The sequence below is a fragment of the Chiloscyllium plagiosum genome, chromosome 1 (genome assembly GCF_004010195.1).
Source record: "Chiloscyllium plagiosum isolate BGI_BamShark_2017 chromosome 1, ASM401019v2, whole genome shotgun sequence".
Classification (NCBI taxonomy): Eukaryota; Metazoa; Chordata; class Chondrichthyes; order Orectolobiformes; family Hemiscylliidae; genus Chiloscyllium; species Chiloscyllium plagiosum.
The window spans coordinates 16,669,076-16,691,079 of record NC_057710.1 but is presented as its reverse complement, the minus strand read 5'-3'; the positions used below and the strand labels follow the sequence as shown (position 1 = coordinate 16,691,079).

The 22,004-nt window shown below is 41.7% G+C and overlaps 1 protein-coding gene across 3 annotated transcripts in view; it reads right to left on the bottom strand.

Moving 5' to 3' along the window:
* Positions 1-8,759: 8,759 nt before the first annotated feature.
* Positions 8,760-22,004, bottom strand: part of LOC122555249 (octopamine receptor-like) — a 34,568-nt gene continuing 21,323 nt past the window's right edge. For 2 of the 3 annotated variants that reach the window (XM_043701045.1, XM_043701053.1), the window contains exons 3-4: positions 14,745-14,921; positions 8,760-12,383 (exon numbers count right to left, since the gene is read on the bottom strand). In XM_043701045.1, coding sequence (XP_043556980.1) covers positions 11,702-12,383; positions 14,745-14,921 — 859 coding nt within the window. In that variant the 3' untranslated portion in view covers positions 8,760-11,701. Of the gene's footprint in view, positions 12,384-14,744; positions 14,922-21,313; positions 21,488-22,004 lie in introns of those variants that run through there. The other variant, XM_043701062.1, reaches the window with a different exon arrangement.

Genomic DNA, 22,004 nt, shown 5'->3' with positions numbered 1-22,004 from the left:
CCATGCAGACACAGGGAGAATGTACAAACTCCACACAGACAGTCGCCTGAGGCTGAAATCGAAACTGGGACCCTGGTGTTGTGAGGCAGCAGTGCGAACCACTAAGCACGGTGGCACAGTGGTTAGCACTGCTGCCTCACAGAGCCGAAGACCCGGGTTCAATTCCCGCCTCAGGCGACTGACTGTGTGGAGTTTGCACGTTCTCCCCGTGTCTGCGTGGGTTTCCTCCGGATGCTCCGGTTTCCTCCCACAGTCCAAAGATGTGCAGGTCAGGTGAATTGGCCATGCTAAATTGCCTGTAGTGTTAGGTAAGGGGTAAATGTAGGGGTATGGGTGAGTTGCGCTTCAGCGGGTCGGTGTGGACTTGTTGGGCCGAAGGGCCTGTTTCCACACTGTAATGTAATGTAATCTAATCTAATCTAAACATGTTCTGTGTCAGTTAAGAGTCAACCTTTGTTTAAGAGAAATGAAATGAATATCGAACTTTCAGGGAGTCCATCTGTGCTAAAATAAATGTTTTGCTTACTCTCTCTATCAGTGTAACTCTGTTTTGTGCAGCATTAGTTCGGTGGTGTTTCATTCCTGAAGAAGGGCTTATGCCCGAAACGTCGATTCTCCTGTTCCCTGGATGCTGCCTGACCTGCTGCGCTTTTCCAGCAACACATTTCCAGCTCTGATCTCCAGCATCTGCAGACCTCACTTTCTCCTACTTTATTTGATACTCAGATTCAAACTCAAAATATTTAAGGTGTAATTGATGATATCTGGGCAATAGTCATTGTATCTTAAGTAGCAAAACAGTTAAGCAAGGAGTATGGTCAGTGTGAGTGAGACTTTGCCTAAGTGGACAGAGGGCAAGCAAGTTTTTCTGGGATTTTGGTTCAAAATGGGAATTTAACTCGTCAAGCTTTTGCTTACTGATACCATGAGTGCCTTTGATTGATTGACATTTGCATGAGGTTGTAAGATATACTTTAACAATTTGAAAAAAAACAAGCTTATTTCCTTATGTTACAAATTTCAGAAGTATTTCAAAAACTTACCAGGCTTACCAATGGCTCTTTTGTTCTGTCCATTGTGTATACTGTTAGAGTAGGTATGGAGGATACATGGAGCATGAGAATAATGGAAGGGGTCGGGGGTATGGAGCAGACATAAAGGGTTAGAGAACAGGCGTGGGTTGCTTAGAGATGGCATGAGGAGACTTAGTGGGTTTAGTGTTAATGCCACGGGACTAGGAATCCAGAGGACAAGACTCTGGGACATGCAATCAAATTCCACCAGGACAATGATTGGAATTCAAATTGTGTTAATAAAATCTTGAGTTGGAAACTAGTTTAAAGTAATAATGACTGTGACAGTTATCATTAATTGTAATAAAACTCCATCTGGCTCACTGATCCTTGTTAGGCAAGAAAATCTGCTATTGTTACCTTGTCTGGCCTACATGTGACTCCAGACCACAGCAATGTGTTGACTCTTAAACACACATACCAACAGATTCAAGAACAGCTTCTCTCCTGCTGTTATTAGAGTAATGAATGAATCTTCACTATACCTAGAGTTTTCACTGTACCTAGGCACATGATAATAAAAAATCAAATCAAATCTTAACTGCCCTCTGAAATAATCATGCAAGGCACTGATTCAAGAGTAATTAGCAAATTCTCCCAATCCCTGATGAAAATCTGGCCTCTACAATAGTTTTAAATGGGGAACTTGCGTTTAGTTGTTTTGGAATACAAAGATGACAGCTGAAAGTTTGGAAGATGTGAGTTGTAAACTGGAGGTAAGAGAACCTGCTGGAATGTCTCAATTAGAGAGGAGGGGACCGAATCTGGGCCAGATTAAGGCGCTTCTCAGAAGATGGAGCTAAAGTAACACACACTGCATTGACACACTCAAATCTTACCCTCTGTAGGGTGGATAAAAGGGTCTGTACAGAAATGTACAGTTTAAGTGTTGTTATTTGCTCTTGGAGCATAGGTGTCGCTGGCTGAGCCAGCATTTATTGCCCATCCCTAGTTACCTTGAGAAGGTGATAGTGAGCTGCCTTCTTGAACCACTGCAGTCCATTTGTTGTGGGTTGACCCACAATGCCCGTAGGGAGGGAATTTCAGGATTTTGACCCAGCAACAGTGAAGGAACAATGATATATTTCCATGCCAGGACAGTGAGCCACTTGGAGGGGACCTTTCAGGTGGTGGTGTTCCCATGTATCTGCTTCCCTTGTCCTTCCAGATGACAGAAGTTGTGGGTTTGGAAGGCGTTGTCTCAGAATCTTTGGTGAATTATTGCAGAGGATCTTGTAGACAGTACACACTGTTGCTACTGAATACTCCCCACTTGTGACCTTAGGATGAAGGGAAGAAAGGAAGAGGAGTAGGTCTTTTAGACTATTCCACCATTCAGTGTAACCCTGGCTGACCTGTATCTCAACCCTTATTTCCCTGTCTTCTTTTACTATCGAAATAAATTGTAGAGGAAAACAAAATGAGTTAAATACTCCCTGATAGGAAAGTGTAACAAAAAGATCAAACTCTGAATGGAAATTTGTAAATGAAGAAACTTATCAAAATTAAATGAATATATCCTTTTCAGGGGTAATGTGTGATGCCAACCTATCACAGGAGGGTTCACTGCCTTAATTCTATACCCATTGGTGCCCTTAGCTGACAAAAATTCATTTATCTCCATTTGATAATACATTTTCAGCTGAATTATAGAAAGTACGTTTATGTGGTGGGAAAGTGGCTGCAGTTTCTCTGCATTCAGTGTGCGTACAATAGTCTGCTATCCGTCCTGTTCATTAGATAATCTGAAGGAAAATTTCATTTGAATGAACTAATTACTGAAGTATAAATGAAAGATGTTTTATAGCTTAATTTCCTGACAATGTGAAAGCCTTTCATTTTTAATCAACATTAATGATCCTACATGGCAAAACAATTCATTACAGCAGACCAAAGGATGAGTGTTGTGAAGCAAAGCAAAAGGTACATTTTAGGATCTGTGTTTTTCTTACCCTCCTTGTGTTTGCTTACAGCATGTTGGCGGAGTGTATTCAAACATTTATCAATGCACAGTCCCATGAGAATATGAAAAATTTACACCTTATTTCTTTCATTATCAGTTACTTCAATGTGTTTTTTTTTTAATCAGGCAGAGGGTGAGAACAGTTTGAAGCAAATTAATGAGTGTTATTACAGCATAGGATGGCCAAGATATTTCAGTGGATATCTCTAGTTTCTTTTCAAGCCATTTAATCACTTATATAGTTAGAATCATCTGACTTCGACTGTATGAACACATACTGTTAACAGGAGTAGACTATTTAGCCCCTCAAGCAAATAAAAACAAAGTCAAGAGATGAAATGAGGAGAAATATTTTTACTTTGTTATGAACTGAAATGCAGTAAAAAGACGTCGGCAGTGGATTCAATAGTAACTAAAAGGAAACGGATATATACTTTGAAAGTTTTCAGAAAAGATTTACAAGGATGTTGCCATAGGGAGAAGTTGAACAGGCTGGGGCTGGTTTTCCTGGAGCGTCGGAGGCTGAAGGGTGACCTTATAGAGTTTATAAAATCATGAGGGGCATGGATAGGATAAATAGACAAGGTCTCTTCCCTGGGGTGGGCGAGTCCAAAACTAGAGGGCATAGATTTAGGGTGAGGGGGGAAAGATATAAAAGAGACCTGAGGGATAACCTTTTCATGCAGAGGGTGTATGGAATGAGCTGCCAGAGGAAGTGGTGGAGGCTGGTACAATTGCAACATTTAACAGGCATCTGGATAGAGAGATGAATAGGAAGGGTTTGGGGGGATATGGGCCGGTGCTGGCAGTTGGGACTAAATTGGGTTGGGATATCTGGTCGGCATGGACAGGTTAGACTGAAGGGTCTGTTTCTGTGCTGTGCATCTCTATGACTATATGACTTCAAAATGGGATTAATTTTACTAAACAGTGTGACGAAGGAAGAGCAGAAGAATGAGACTAAATGGCTTGATCTTTCACAAAGCCAGCACAGGCAGTGTGGGCAGAATGGCCTCTTTCAAATCTGATTCCCTTTGTGGGGGGTGGGGGAGATGTATAGACAACAGATTCATCTAACAATTCATAGTCAATTGATTTTTCAACAGAGTCTGAGCAATGTGATCCTTATTATCCTGTTCTTTTTCATGTTGTCTGAAGAGCCAGCACTTAGATGGTTCATGCTGGGTGGCTACTTTACCCTGTCAGTCTTTGCACATCACAAACAGTATCTGATTTGAAACAGACTGAACTCCATGGCAACACAAGCATAGTCAGTCACTTTGTGTTTTTTGGTTAGGTGACAAGATACAGAATCCAGTCATGATGCATTTGAACCACCCCCTCTTTTCCAACCACATTAACCCCATCACACTTGCACTTCTCTATTCAGTTCTGAAGAGCCATACTGGGCTCAAAATGTAATCTGTGTTTCTCTCTCTCCACATGCTGCCAGGCCTGCTGTATTTGTTCAGAACTTTCTGCTTTCATTCCAGACAATTAAAACGTTAGACTAAGTGGGATCACATTAAATTTATAGCACAAGGAAGAGTCCATTTACTCAACCACTCTATTTATGCTTTTCATCAGCCTCCTTCCAGTCTACTTTATCTCAACCCATCTCATCCCTCATGTGCTTACCTAGATTCCCTTTAAACACATCTTTGCATGTAGGTTGTCAGAGTCATTCTTGTGGTACTATTCCCAAAAGTCAATTTCACGCCTGAATCTAATCCGTAATTGGATCAGTAATCACATCTTGGCTAGCTCTTTTACTCAGATCGCAACAGCAGTTCATCATAATTTTCTGAAGGAAACCATATAGATTTACTTCGAACACTGCATTTATAATAAGCTGAATAAATGGTCTGAGATTAAAGGTTTTTTTTTTAATCTCGACTCTAAAATGAAGTGAGCCAAGTATCGTGAGCATTATACTTGGCATTTGGTGCATGTGATAATGCCCATCTTTGTTCTACCAGCATCTGATACACAGCAATGGGATGAGTTGTCATTCAGTTTTGTCTGATTGCACCCCTTGGCATAATTTGTTATATTAAAGATGCTATAAAAACACAAATTGCTGTTTTGTCTAGTGTTGGATAAGTACATGAATCAGAAAGGTTTGGAGGGATATGGGCCAGGAGCAGGCTGGTGGGACTAATTTGGGATTGGGATTATGTTTGGCCTGGACTGGTTGAAGTGAAGGGTCTATTTCCGTGCTGTATGATTGAATGACTTTATGCTCACTCATGGAGAAATATTGGTCAGGAATGGCAGCTACTCCATAACTCCAATTATCACACCTCTTCTTTGGCATTTAGTTCTTTCCTCCCAAACTGAGACATCTGTTAGGGTAGTGCTTGGCCAGTTTACATATATCTGGATTTTATGGAAAGAACATACCTGGACAACCTTAGTCACAACAGTGATGAACCAGCTTTCTTTCAGGAAGGCAAGGATTTTGAGTTTAAATGTTGCTTGTGTCAAGTGATGGCTGGAAGTGAGATCATTGGCATTGTAGTCTCAATATGACCAGGTGAATCTCTGACCTTTGCTTTCGTAAGAAAACAACTACAGCATTTATCAGTCTGCTCAATCACTCCCTCCACTCCACGTTTTCCTTCTACTCACTCTGCCCAACCTGCTCATTCTCCTTGATATGGCTCCCATTTTCATTCCTTTAAATCTTGTGAACAATTGTGGGACAGCACACCTTAGAAAGTACATATTGCCCATGAAACAGATTTTCTAGTTTCTGTGGAATCTTTGGCTCTCAGTCATTGGTCAGCTTGGAGTCAGGAGGGGTACTTCATGAATGAGGCAGGGAAGCCTCGGCCTTCCCACCTTCACCAGAACTAACTTCAAGCTTCCTGCCCATTGACAAGTGAGGCCCTGTAGCCATCAGTTGAAGTCCACTTAAGGCCCGCATCATGTTGCTGCTGGAATTAACCCTGGTGTGGGCATGGTGGAGAATAGATCCTACCATCAAAACCAATCAGTGCCCATATGAGGGGCTGGGCAGTGAACTGCCACTGGAAGCCACCACCCCTTCCTCATGCTTCCAAGCTCCCATGCCTCCTTTGACTCTCTGTGACCCCCAATCTGGGAATCTGTCCACTCCACATTCTCTACTGCAGGGAGTACTCTCCCAGCAGCAGCCATGGGTTCCTCTGTGGAACTGCTGAATGTAAGAATCAGGTCTGATTGGGAGGGTATCGGTGTAACTTCCTCTGGGGATCTTAATTCCAGGGGAAGGCCCACAAATAGTCTCACCGTGGCATGTCGTTCTGTTCACTAAGGCTGGAAGAGGCAGTGAGTGGGTGCTTCACTGGCCTATCAACTGAATCCAAGACTTGAAGATGCCCGAAGAACATTCTGCCCATGGACTCCAATGACTAAAATACAAGGAGAGACTGCATAATCTCAGTTTGAATTCTCAAATGTAAATTGGATAATTTTGTTAAAGTTATAAAGATATTAGGGGGAGCAGATAGAAAATGTTTTTTCTATTGAGCTCTAGGGAGCATAATATAACAATTAGAATCTCATTTCAGAAATGACATTAGGAAATTTTTCTTCCTTCAAAGGTTGATACAAGTTTGGAACTCATTTCCAAAATTGGCAATAACCACTCAATCAATTGTTCATTTTAAATCTAAGATTGATAGATTTTTATTAACCATAAGTGTTAAGGGATATAGGGAAGGATGGGTATATGAAGTTATGTCAGAGTTTGGTCTCAATCTCACTGAGTGGCAGAACAGACTCATAGAGTCATAGACACCTACAGCATAGAGACATGCCCTTTGGCCCAAACTGGTCTATGCCGACCAAAATGTCCATCCACTCTAACACCATTTCCCTGCACTTGGCCCATATCCTTCTAAACCTTTCCTATCCATGTATTTGTCCAAATGCCTTTTAAATGTTGTTAATGTACCCACCTCAACCACTTTGAGAGTGGCATGGTGGCTCAGTAGTTAGCACTGCTGCCTCACAGCACTAGGGACCCTGATTCGATTCCCGCCTCAGGCAATTATCTATGTGGAGTTTGCACATTCTCTCCGTGTCTCCGTGGATTTGCTCCGGGTGCTCTGGTTTCCAGCCACAATCCGAAGATGTGCAGGTCAGGTGAATTGGCCATGCTAAATTGGTAGCCAGGAAGGACCTGAAGAGAGAGTTAAGAGCAGCAAGGAGGGGACATGAAAGGTCCTTAGTCGGTAGGATTAGGGAAAACCCTCTGCGCTGTATTGTTCTATGTTCTATGTTCTATGTTCTAAATTGCCCCAGTGTTAGGTGCATTAGTTAGGGGTAAATTTAGGGGAATGGGTCTGGGTGGTTACTCTTTGGAGGGTTGGTGTGAACTTGTTGGGCCGAAGGGCCTGTTTCTATGCTGTCGGGAACCTAATCCAATCTAATCACTTTCGTTGGCATCTCATTCCATAGATGTACCACCCGCTATGTAAAATTGTTGCCCCTCAGGTTCCCTTTTATTCTTTCCCCTCAAACCATAAACTGATGCCCTCTTGTCCTCGATTCCCCAACCCTGAGAAACAGATTGAGTGCATTCACTCTATCCATGCCTCTCATGATCTTATATACCTCTATAGAACAATATAGCGCAGAACAGGCCCTTTGGGGCGATCAAAACTGTACACAATATTCCAAGTGCGGCCACACTAGCATTTTGTATAGTTGTAGCATGACATTATAGCTCCGGAACACAATTCCTCTACCAATAAAACTGTATGCCTTCTTAACAGCACTATCAACCTGGGTGGCAACTTTCAGGGATCTGTGTACATGGACTCCAAGATTCCTCTGCACATCCACACTACCAAGAATCTTTCCATTGACCCAGTATTCTGTCTCCCTTTTATTCTTTCCAAAATGAATCACCTCACATTTATCTGCGTTGAACTCCATTTGCTACCTCTCAGTCCAATTCTGCAGTTTATCCAAGTCCCCGTGCAACCTGCAACATTCTTCCACACTGTCCACTACTCCACCGACCTTAGTGTCATCTGCAAATTTACTAATCCACTCACCAATGCCTGTGTCTAAGTCATTTATAAAAATGACAAACAGCAGTGGTCCCAAAACATACCCTTGTGGCACACCACTAGTAACCAGACTCCAGGCTGAATATTTTCCATTAATCAACACTTGCTGCCTTCTTACAGAAAGCCAGTTTCTAATCCAAACTGCTAAATCACCCTCAATCCCATGCCTCTGCATTTTCTACAACAGCCTACCATGTGGAACCTTATTAAAGGCTTTACTGAAGTCCATGTACACCACGTCAACTGCCCTACCCTCATCCACATGCTTGGTCACCTTCTCAAAAAACTCAATGAGGTTTGTGAGACATGACCAGCCCTTGACGAAACCATGGAGGTAAAAACAATGACTGCAGATGCTGGTGACGAAACCATGTTGACTATCTGAAATCAAATTGTTACTTGCTAGATGATTATAAATCCTACCTCTTATAATTCTTTCCAAACCTTTTCCTACATTAATCGTAAGGCTTACTGGTCTATAATTACCTGAGTCATCTCTACTGCCCTTCTTGAACAAGGGCACAACATTTGCAATCCTCCAGTCCTCTGGTACAAAATCTGTAGACAATGACGACTCAAAGATCGAGGCTAAAGGCTCCAACACCTCCTCCCTAGCTTCCCGGAGAATCCTTGGCTAAATCCCATCCAGCCCAGGGGATTTGTCTACTTTCACTCCTTCTAGAATTTATGACACCTCTTCCTTACTAACCTCCATCCTTTCTAGTCTAATATCCCATTTCTCATTCTTCGCCTCTAAAATATTCTCTTTTCCTGAGCAAAAACAGATGAGAAATATTTGTTTAGCACCTCTCCGATCTCCACAGGGTCCACACACAGCTTCCCACTTAAGTCTTTGACTGGCTCTATTCCTAACCTCGTCGTCCTTTTATTCCTCACATAGTTCTGAACCAGATTGGGTGTCAGTCACATGTACTCCACCAGATGTACATTTAACTGGCTATCTGATGGAATGACTAGGACACAATACTACACTGGTTCATTGGAAATTAATCATCATGAGATTAACCCTTGACCTTAAAGCATGAGTAACCTAAATGAATAACAGATACAAACTGACAGAAATGAACCTCCAATGGAGTGATCATAAAAGGTAATGTAATTATTATTATTTGTGCAAAATATATTTATTTAATCTGACAGATTAACATACAGTTAAACCAGAAACATCACTTTTACACTGCAACAAAACAAGAATTTCACTGCTACTTTCATAAACATGAGGGAGGGAGCTGCATGGTGCAGAGGTCTCAACAGGGAACACGTACAGTGACCAAGAAAACAGATTCGAAACAACAAAAGCTGTCTACTTGAGGCATTAGCGATGCTCTAGCCATTTAAATAAAGGAAGATAAAGGATTACTGGCACAAAGGATACCTTGTCATCTGCCTAGCCCTGGGTGGGGAGGGAATGAAGAAAAAGTGCTTGGAAGAAATGGGTCTGATATCTGCATCTATCCCTCAGACTGCAGTAATAGAGAGGGACAGGTGTTGAATGAAGTTTAGACTCTCAGGACTCTTCTGTTGTGCTGCTACAGGTCTCTCATGGGGAGGTAGACCGACCATAAATGTGATTGTCTTTATACCAAGACTGTCCCAGCTAAAGTTTATATAAACTGAGCCTGTTACGCTAATCTAGGTGAATATAGAAGGGAAAATCTCTATTAAAAGTCACATTTTGATGTATTCAGTGTAGATAAATGAAACCTTTGTACACATCAACATCTTGAAGGCAGATGACACAATCTACTGCTATGGTTTGTCTTGTCATTGGGTAAAGATTTCCAACCCACTAGCTGTATTTGTTTGCAATCAGACAAGATCATCACTGGCTAGTGATTCAACATGATCCTTTTCTATCTGTTCTATATGGCTTACTTCTACACTGAACTTACCTGTTACCACAATAAGACAGCACGCTATGGCATTCTTATGTCAACCTGAAAATTAAACCCTACAGCAAGCACCACTCTGATGAGGGAAGATGAACAAACTTTCTAGGTTTACTGAGAAGAATGGTGATCAAGCAGACAAAACTACCTGGGAACACGTTAGGCAGATAACATCAGCAGATTCAACAGAGAATTGGATGGACAGTTGCCCGTGGAAAGAATTGCAGAATGTGAGAGATAGAGCAAAGTGGAAGTGGGCAGAGGGACATGGGACTTCCCAGTCTATCTTCTTTTATACAATCTCCCTCTGGTTATTTGACTCCCATTGTCAGATAACTCTTGTCAGACAGTAATGCATAACAGCACGAGGAGCTAACACAATATTATTTTCACATCATGTTGCCAAGCTGCTTAGAGTCTTATGTGAATTGTACTTTAGTCCATGGCATCACTATTCTAATAAGAGAGTGTCTAACATTTAACACACCATCACATGTAATATCCAGAAGTCATAAAATTTGATTTTACAACGGACTGTATGTAAATATATTCAGAATGTTTTTCTACCCTCCACGCCCACATCCCACTAAGATATCTTTATTGGAGGAGCCTAGGTTCATGGTGTTGGACATCACAAGACTCAACAAAGCAGCAGAGAATACGAATGAAATCAGGAAATAGTGACAGCAATTTGGGGTTTCAGGAATAATAGCCTGCAGAAAGATGGAAAGGCTTAGGAAGCAGAGAACCCACACTTCTGAGGATCTAGGAGAATAATGTGGAGCAAGAAGCACACCAAATAATTGCATTATAACACAATGAGAAAGGAAGTAGATAGTGTAGACATTTGGAACTTACAAGGAACAAGGGAGAAATGCCAAGGAGTAAAATGGTCACAGTAATATCAATCAAATAGTGGAAAACAGGATATGGTGTAGTCGGACTGATGGTACAGCTTTTGGAGTTCATATATTTGCAGTTGGAGACGGAAGCTGAAAAGTTGCTCTTGGACCCAGTTCCTGTGCTGGGTCAGCTGTTAGATTCCCTGCAAATGTAAATGTTCTGAGCACTGGATTTAAGGTAATCTTCCACTTTTACGCTATTAGTCCCAATGTAAAAGCTCTTGGAACTGATACATCTGCTTTAAATGAAGAGTAACTGGATTTCCAATAGCTTATTTTATTCAGAATTATTTCTGAATAACCTCTCTGTCACTAATAGTACCACTTTCAGATGTGTGGAATCTCAATTATTTTCAATATGAAAAGAAATTAAACAAAATTAATTTTTAAAGATTGTTTTGGTGTTGAAATTTATGATTTTTCAGCTTCTACTTTAATCCATTGTGTTGAGCCCAATCTCTATTTTGCCATCTATAAAATTATTAAAAATGAAAAATTTTTTGTGGTTTTTATTTCCTGTTTTGCTGTCTATGAGAATTCTTCAATGCGATTGGCTGCTTGGTCTCCTTGAAGCCATCGCTGCTGCTGAATGCTGGAGATCCTCTTGAGCTGAAGGCAGGATGATAGCAAAAGGTGAAACCGACGGCCACAGAGATCCTATGGACAAAGTTCTTCGAAGCTAATGGCAAATGACAGGCCATGTTATGTATAGTGCAGAAACAAAAAATTTGGTCTAACTGGTTCAGGTCAGTGTTTACACATCACAGGAGCCTTCTCCACCTGACCTCAACTATTGCTTGGATTTGCTTTTGTTTCCATTGGGAATGTTGGTCACCTTAGTATTATACTCAGCATCCTGGGCTGTCTTAGAGAAGGTTACAATGGATACCATGTCCTCACCAATGTCCACCTGTGTCCTCCAGCGCCGGCAGATGAGCAGCTTCTTTAGTGCCCGCTGGAAGTCACGGTTGAGGAAGGCGTAAAGCATGGGGTTGATGGTGGAATTGCAGTAGCCCAACCATGTTATGACTTTAAAGACATGGGTGATAACATCGCTGGTCGACTCGGCACCATGGACTGCTAGCCAGACATTAAAGACAAAGTAAGGGAGCCAGCACATGACAAAAACCGAAATGATGATGCTCATTGTCCGTGTGGCTTTGTTTTCCAGCTGTAGGTTATTTGGCCGCTTGCTATTGGGGTGGTAGTGGAGGTCCAGAGTCTGTGCCATAATCCGGCTGGATTTCAGGCGGGATGCCCGGTAGATGAAGAAGTACATGCTGCACATGATTAGGAAGGGGATGTAGAATGCCAAGGCAGATGCCACGATAGCGAACGCCCAGTTGGTCACAAAGACGCATTCTGTCCCGGCATCAAAATTGACGCCTGGTATCTCGTTCCATCCTTGCATCACGGGTAGAAACGATATTAGTGATGAGTAGACCCAAATTGTCACTGCCATTATGATGCATCTGCAAAAATGATAAAACGTTTCTCTTAGCAGCAGGAAAATGCTATTAAACTTGACAAGGCAGCTGGACATCACTGAGGCACTTGGGAAAGTTTGAGCATTGGGAAGTGGGAGAAATGGTAGAAGGGCATGGGCAGGATTGGGAGAATGCTCTTTTCTCTAGTTACCCACTGTTTGACCTGAAGAGGATTGCAGAGTTGTCCTTTTCTAATAAATCAACATTTAAGCAGAAAGATCTGTTGATAGTGTGGGAAGGTTTCAGAAAATTCAGTTTTTTTCAATCCTGCCCCCAGCTGCTCACATCCCTCAATCTAATCCTCATTCAGAGGCATCTAATTATTAGATTTCCTAAAGTGTGGAAACAGGCCCTTTGGCCCAACAAGTCCACACTGATCCTCCGAAGAGTAACCCACCCAGACCCATTTCCCTCTGACTAATGCACCTAAGACTATGGGCAATTTAGAATGGCCAATTCATCTTTGGACCGTGGGAGGAAACCGGAGCACCCGGAGGAAACCCACACAAACACGGGGAGAATGTGCAAACTCCACACAGTCACCCAAGGCTGAAATCGAACCTGGGACCCTGGTGCTGTGAGGCTGCAGTGCTAACCACTGAGCCACCATATCTTCTGAATCCCTCAGATTCAAGTCCAGGGTTGTAAGGAAAATGCAGACAAGTGGATTTGAGGATGATCAGATTAGCTATGATCTCATTGAATGGCAGAACAGACTGATTGGGCTGAATGGCCTTCCTATGCCCCTCCCTCATAAATGCTTTCATAACTCCCCTTCTGTCTAAGGAAAAGCTCCAGTTCTTTACTTATTTTTAAAATTTACACACCCCAGCATTTAAATCTGGCCTGTATTAAATTAGTAAGATGGCTGTCTGTGTTTGTACCCATGAATTTAAAAAACCAGGTCGAATTTTTGGGCATCACAACAACAACTACTGACATTTAGATAACAGCTTTACTTAAATTCCTCATAAGGAGGGATGTAGTTGTATTGGAGCTGTATTGTTCAGGGTAGGTTCACAAAATTGATTCCAGAGATGTATGGTTTGTTTTACGAAGATAGATTGAGCGGTTTCGGCCTATCCTCTGTGGAGTGTAGACAAATAAGAGATCTTATTTAAAGGTAGAAGATTCTTAGGAGACTTAACAGGATAGAGACAGAAAGGTTGTTCCCTCTTGTGAGACAGTCCAAGACAAGAGGATATAATAGCGGAATAAAGGTCGCACATATAATCAAAGATAAAGAGCAATTTCTTTTCTCAGGAAGTACTGAATCTATGGAATTCTTTACCACAGAGGGCTGGTATGTGTGGGCCATGAAATACATTCAGAGCTGAGAAAGACAGAGTTTTAGTCAATAAGGGAATCAAAGGTTATAGGGGAAAGGCAGGAAAGTGAAGTTGAGGATCGTGATCTCATTGAACAGTACAGCAGACTCAATGGCCTGGATGGCCTACTCCGGTTCCTATGTCTTTTGATTTTGATTTGATTTTGACTTGTTGTTGTCACATGAACTGAGACACAGTGACACATTGCAGCCATATTTGCCTCCTGAGGCCAGAGCCTGCTCTCTGTGCAGCATGACACTTGGCAAAGGGATCAGTGGATGAACTTCAGTAATTGAGGAGAATTGGCTGTTGAGAAGTTACACACATAACTCGCGGCTAAGATTCTACTGTCTTTTTGACAAAATCTGTTGTTCCCCTCCTGATTACCCTTCACCCTAACAGCTATGCTTGTCGGTTCAGGGATGAGGCCAAAAGCATAGATTTTGTAAGGGACATGATCAGAAAGGGACGAAGCGATTTAGGATTTATCCTGGGCTTCCCTGCACAAGGATGCTGAGCCTGTTGACGGCAACATCAACATCAAAGAGTTGTGATAAATTAGCATCTTTGAAATTGTAAAACAACCCCAAGTGATTCACAGGAGGGTTATCAAATCGAATTTGCCACCAGACCATACAAAGGGATAGCAGGGCCTCTGACCACAAGTGTAGCCAAAGAATTACATTCTAAATGAGCAGAGATGGGGAGGCAGAAGTCTCAGAAGCAATTTCTGGACCTTAAGGATCTAAAATCTGCCAGATCTCAATGCTTTCAGTGATTTCGACTCTCTTTCTACAACCCTGGGAGCGAGGACCATCTCACTCCACCCCTGTTTCATATTTGACAATACACATCAAAACCATGATATTCTACAAGTAATTGGAAGGCACCGACAGCACTTATGAAACATGATGATTACTATTATTACAGAGAAAGGATTTGAATGATCAAAAATACCAAATGCACCGATAATTTTCTCACTGAAAGCCTGAGCAGGGAGTGAAAGAGTTTCACTGACCTTTTGCGGGACATCCTCCTCGGGTAGTGGTAAGGAGTGACGACTGAGCAGTACCGGTCCAAGCTGATGAAACACAGAGTGACGATGGACGCCGTGCAGAACATGACATCGAAGGAGATCCAGACTTTGCAGAACTGTCTACCAAACATCCACACTCCAGTTACTTCATAAATAATACTGGAAAAGGAGGGACACGTAGGTTTGACAGTGATACAATGTGGAGCTTGAGTACAAGTATCTAAAAGAACACTGCCTCCATTTTTCATTTTGATTATTCCTGACTGAACTACATTTAAAATAGTCAAAGTCTGAAAATGGCTCTTTTTTCCTGATGGGATTGAATAAAGTAGATGCAGTCGAAGTGTTTGTATCAAAATCCAAAACTAAGGGCAATAAATGGAAGAGTCACTAATAAATGGAATAAGGAATTTGGAAGATATTTCTTTAATCAGCAATGTTTGAAATGTGGAATTTTCAGATATAGGGAGTCATTTAAGCATTTAAAGGTCCATTTAAAGGGAATTAAGATAAGCAAATGTGCAAAGGACGAGAAGGGGATTTTGATACATTTAGGCAGAGCGTGAGGACGCTTGTATAGTATATGAATGCTGCTTTAGACCAGTTGGGCAGACTGGCCTGCTTCTCTGATTAATTCAATTCCACTGAGAAATTCAAACTGATTCCATAAATTACAGAATTATCACAGGATTGCATGTGCAATTGTTCTATTCCTGCCACTAATAAGTTTGGTCCTTGTTCGGACAGGTTATGACACACCTCATGGGCAGGAGGACTTGAACCTAGAACTCCTAGCTCAGAGATACGGGCACTAGCACTGCAGTGTAAGACCTTTCTTACATGTTCTGCTTAGCTGATTAGATTTGCACTCGATTCTGAGATAAATGATGGAAACTGATAGAACCATAGAATTCCTACTGGGTGGAAACAGGTCCTTCGGCCCAACAAGACCACATCGATGCTCTGAAGAGTAACCCAACCATTCCCCCTACCCCATATTTACCCCTGACTAATGCAAGAGAAAGTGAGGACTGCAAATGCTGGAGATCAGAGTCAAGAGTGTGGTGCTGGAAAAGCACAGCAGGTCAGGCAGCATCCGAGGAGCAGGAGAATCGACATTTCGGGCATAAGCCCTTCATCAGGAATTCCCAATGAAGGGCTTATGCCCGAAACGTCGATTTTCCTGCTCATTGGATGCTGCCTGACTTGCTGTGCTTTTCCAGCACCACACTCTTGACCCTGACTAATGCAACTAACCTACACATTCCTGAACACAGCCAATTCACCTAACCTGCACACCTTTGGATTGCGGGAGGAAACCGGAGCGCCTGGAGGAAACCTGTGCAGACACACGGAGAATGTGCAAACTTCACACATCACCCGAGGCTGGAGTCGAATCCGAGTCCCTAATGTTGTGAGGCAGCAGTGCTAACCACTAAGTCACCGTGTCGCCCTAATGGGGTTCTAATGGGAAGATTAACAGATGGGGACATTGGCACCAGTTTCTGTGTTCTTATACATTTGTTGAGGTTCTTTCACTGGCTATGACACCAAAGCAAAATCATTCAGTCCTGTGATCCTTACTGCCTATTCTATGCCAGTCAATCCAACTTCTTTTCCAATAGTTAATTGGAGCCAAATCAGGTGCCTTCACTACCTGATGGACAGTCAGGTTCAGAGGTTGGCACAACTGTCTGGAGGATATCCTGAAAGGTACCCCAGCTCCCCTGTCATGTTGGAAGTTTTGGATGCTTATTGATGCTCAGTTTGGGCCCATCATCACCTTCATGTTCAAACCTGGAGACCTGACGGTGCCTCAGAGAGAAGACATCGGGCTTCAAACGAACTTAAGGTCAGTGATCTGAAGTGTTTGTTAACCCCACTCCTCTCTCAGCAGGTGGTGCCTGCCCCAATCCTTTCCCTTCTCCTGCCAGCAACTCATGCATCACCCAAAACTCTTGACACTCTTTGAGCCTCTGTCTCAAAACCTCTACCATACCCTCAGTTCAGCTCTACCTATGTGCATCTTTGTTGCAGTAACTTAAACATTAGGAATTTTGGAGTAGCCATGATCATACTGAATGGCGGAATAGGCTCGATGGATCGAACAGCCTACTCCCGTTCCCATTTTCTATGATCTTGTGGACAGAATGCCATTCCTACATGGCAGCTGCTTGGTTTGCCAAGTGCGGGGGTGTGCAGGAATTACTGCACCATGAGGAAGGGTCAGTGGCCAGTAGGACCCCTTTTGCATGGCTAGATAAGTGCAGAGAAAACCCAAGCAAATGCAGGTGGCTGGCCTCACAGTTAGTAAGGTGAGTTTGTCAGCATTGTAAGTGCACTGAACTCAGCGCATCATTGTGTTCACACCTCAGAATCACTCCGATTGCAATACAGAGATGATTTGTGCTGGCAAAACTGCTCTTAGCACAAACCAATTTCCGAACACTTCACATTCTATTAGTGCAGTAGAATGCTCGAAACCAGCTGACATATCTGAGACTCTTCAGGGATGGTTCAATTAGTTGCAAAATGCTCTCGGCATGAATTTCCAAAAAACATAAGACAGGATCACAAGTACATTAGCTCCACTTTTAAAGGTCTGTTTGATTTGTGACCATGCTGAATAAAGTATGTTCATTTCATAACTGAATTTATTGATTGCAACACTTCAAAATTCCACATGATATGTTGGATACTGCCAACAATATCCTCAGAGCTAAATCTAGAAAACATCAATGGGTTTAAATTAATCCCTGGTTGAGTTTCTGATGGTTGAGTTTCTGATATTTATTTCTGATCCTAAGTCTCCCTAAAATGGTGGTACTGTCCCTAATTCTTCAGCTGCTGAAGTCTACATGGAAAAAGTACATGCCGTGAACCCATTTTTATGGAGTCACTTTTATCATTTTAATTATATTCGGATGTATAATGTTAGTTTTAAGAAGGATTTCCACAACTTTACCTATGATGGATGTCAAACTCATTGAACTGCCATTATTATTTCGCTAACATTCCAAGAATAACATCTGCTTGAATTTCTCTGCAACATTGAATATTTTATGGATGGTCTATGTTATTATTCCTGCAATTTTTCCCTCTTGCCCTTTCTTAATGCTCAGGATCATCTTTCAGGGCTCTGAGATTTCGTCACTCTGAATCTTCACCATTGTTTGGCCACCATGCTAATGGTCACATGAGTAGTGCCATAACTTGTAAGAGGGCTTTCAAGACGGTTCAGAGGTTTACAGGGAGATTTTGAAGGATGAAAGATTTCAGATATGAAGGGGAGTTGGAAAAATTAGAATCCTGACAAAATAGACTCCTCTCTTGCGTAGGCACTGGGTGGTTAGCCTTATCTATAGGGGATTTTAGGCATCTCTGTCTATTAGAGAGAGAGAATGATTTGGACCCCTGATCTTGACAACCCCACACAGTCATTTGACCACGTCTAAGCCTCTGGACTGAGATTGGATACAGCCCTCGACATACTGTTATCCTGTTGTGCTGGATTCCTATTGGAACAGGGAACAGAAAACCGCTTACCCTCTTGATTGATCACTGCTGATAACCATGACATGCTTTTTGCGCACACTAAGGAGTAGAGTAAGACAGAACTGTCAATCTTTAAGTACTTGAGCGTGTGTCGTTAGAAAAGCACAGCAGGCCAGGCAGCATCTGAGGAGCAAGAAAATCGACATTTCGAGCAAGAGCCCTTCATTCCTGATGCCTCCTGACCTGCTGTGCTTTTGCAGCGCCACACTCTTGACTCTGATCTCCAGCATCTGCAGTCCTTACTTTCTTCTTACCTTTAAGTACTGACTGAGGCGGTAAAGCACAAATGAAGGAAGGCAGAGATGCTGTGAGCATTCAAGTAGATGCAAGGTAAGTAACGAGCAAGTGAGATTTCCTGAGATGCACCATGGTCCAATCCATGAGGTGCTTGTCCCTAAACACAGTACAATAAAAGCAGCCCATCTATTCCAAAGTGGAGAACTGTATTGTAAGTGAATTAGATATGTGCCCGAATGGTGCATGTCCGATGCCAACATTTGGATGGGGATTGTATGCAATCTCAGCCCTTGGAGTGTACCCTGCAATGTTGTGGCTCCCCAAGATGGAGAGTTGGAGGAGCAAGTGGTGAACTGGAGCCACCAGATACGTGCACTGACATTCATGTTAGAAATTGTCTCTGTCTAGTTTGAATCTGTGCATGGGTGAAAGGAAATATTAATGAGGCAAGATTAGATAATAATGGCATGCAAATACCCATTCACCACAAACTAGCAAGATTGTCATTTCACTATTCAAAACTTGGACTCCTTTTTCTGACTGCCAAAAATCTCATTTTTCTGATTTTGCCATATTTTTCCAATTGGCTTGCCATTACCCTTGTTTATTCAGGCACTGTCTTATATTAGTCCTTGTATTCTCACATACTAAAATTACGGAATTTTTCAGGTTTGCACATAGCCCTTGTTCACAGTTACTTCAAAATTCACGCATGTTCTGCCTGTACCAGACAATTCTGTTTCATAGCAACCCAACATTTACCTTGGTTACTGGCTGCTCTTCTCTGACAGATAATATTTGTTAATGTTCCTTTATACGCCTATATTTCAGCTTGCAGTTTAATGTGACTTAACTATCATTCAGGCTCAGGTTTTTAATTTGTTCACATCATGGTCAAGGCCAACATCTGATCCTCATTCCTAATTGTTCCTGAGGAGATGGTGCACAGCCATTGCAGTCGGTATGCTATGGATACATTCATAGCATTGACAGATTACATTATTCAGAATTCCAGCTTTCACATTGTGTTACTTTTGCACTACTTCATGTTGTGAAGGATGTTTAAATTAGGTTTTTCTCTTCAAATTTCAGCTGTATTTTATTTTTCTCTTAGTGTAATTAAAAACACCTTGCTATTAATCCTCACCCCCTTTGCCACTTATGTTTTCTAATGACTGGAGGCTGATAAGTCAAAGGAAGGGCCTAAGTGCACTTTGTAAGTTCAAGAGGTTAAATTCTGAAAGCTGAAATCTGGGGAATCAGTTTCAGCCACGTTTTTCTGTCCTAAACACCTCACCCTGTTATCTCCTCACTCACCTTTGCGCAATCACATGACAGCATTTTCTTGCTTATCACCTTTATCTTCTGCCCTGTCACTCTATGTTATTAATTACCCCAAAACATATTCACCTGAATTTTCCAACAACCTGACAATCATTATCCCAGTAATAATTGGAGGTGGGATTGATGCTCCTGCAGAATCCCCATCACAACACAATCTGAAGGATTTTCCCAAGAAATTAAACTGCCTCCTGAGTAATTCCTCTATGTATGCAGCCTCCAATTAATTTGTAGAAATGGATGGTTCTGATGAAACTAAGCAAATAGATACTCAGAAAAAGTGAGATTATTGAATATATAGTCTCGCTAGTCTTATTCAGTTTCTATGTAACTTGCTGGCTTTCCCTTAGTTTATTGTTTCCCTTATTATTTTTTGTTCATTTTTGTTTGTTTGTAAGTCTTACAGAATCCTAATTTATCACTAAACTTTGATATTATTTTTGTAAGTTTAGCGCAATTGTGTCCATCCTTAGTTTCCTATTCTCAAAACTTATATGCTGAATTCTACCATGTTATGGTCACTGCTCCCTAAAGGATCTTGTATTCTGAGATCATTTATTAAACCTGCCTAATTACATGATTGCTAGATCCAAATAACCTGCGGTTGGATCCACAGCATCCTATTTCAGGGAACTGTCCCCCAGACACACGATGAATCCTTCCTCATGACTATCTTTGCCAATTTGAATTTTCCAGTCAATATTGACATTAAAGTCAAACTGGAGATCCAAACACAAACTGAAGACCTTATTTTCTCTTTGAAAACAACCAGCTGCTTTGTTGAGAAAGCAAAAATCAACCAAACCCTCTAACCAATGGACTCCTTGAGATGCCTTAACTTTCTTGAGTCATCCCTTGACTCTGGGTATTTTGTAATCAACCTGTTGTAATAATAAAGATGTGGAGATGCTAGTTTTGGACTAGGGTGGACAATGTCAGAAGTCACATGACAGCAGGTTATAGTCAGGTGACGAAGGAGCAGTGCCCTGAAAGCTTGTGATTTAAAATAAACCTGTTGGACTCTAACCTGGAATAATAAAGATATTATTGCACACCTTGGAAGCAGTTGGGACTTTAACCAGACCTCTTGGCACAGAGGTAGGGATAATACCTCTGCATCAGAAAGATCTCTAAACTTCTGCACTCTATTGAACTTAGGCGCTCCATTTCTTGGAGTTAAGTACTTATACTTGTTCCACATGAAGAGCCTACCTCACTCAATAACAACAGGTTCCAGTTTCAGCCAGTTCTTAATGAGGCTGCTTTCTCAATGCAGCTCTTGAAAATGAGCCGGCCTCAAGGCTTGCAACCACAGAATTTAAAAGCTGTCTCTTTCCCTTTGAGCAAACTATAAATATATATTAGATTGGTACAGATTGAAGAGTTAGACACTTTCTTACCCCAGTCAATGCACAAACCTGGTTTGAAGTTGTATCGGGAATTTATGTGTTCCCAACATGAAGGCTCACTCAGAAATAAGGTTCCAGTTTCAGCTGGTTCTTAATTAGGCTGTTCTCTCAATGCATAAAAGTAACTTTAACTATCCACACTTATCCTCACAGCTCTTGATTCTATTTCCACTGGACTATTGCCTCAGCATTCTTTTTTAAAAAAGGTATTAAATGATGTATTATTAAGCACATGACCGAGTATTAATTCTAGGCAGGAACTTGGGTGCTTTTAATCTTACATTTTGCCTTCCTGTGGTTAAAATTGCCTTATTCTGTGCTAACATTTCACAATGAAAGGACTTCTTTCTTCCATTTTTCACAGTTCCATGTTTCATAACAGCATCATTTGAAATTATAAATGCTCTGTAATAACAAGGTTGAGAAGTACTGAACCAAAAGAACTATTTTCCACTGCAGTTAGCTGGTCTGAAAAAGGGATACGATCGAGAGGGCATAGGTTTAAAGTGATGTGCTAAAAGAAGCAATGCTGAAGTAAGGAAAAACTTTTTCACATAGTGAGTAGTTGGCATCTGGAATGTACTGCTTGGAAATGTAGTGGAGGCAGCTTCAATTAGAAGACATTGGATGATTATTTGGATTGAAATAATGTACAATGGTATGGGGGAAAAGCAGCAAATTGGCACCAGCTGATGACACT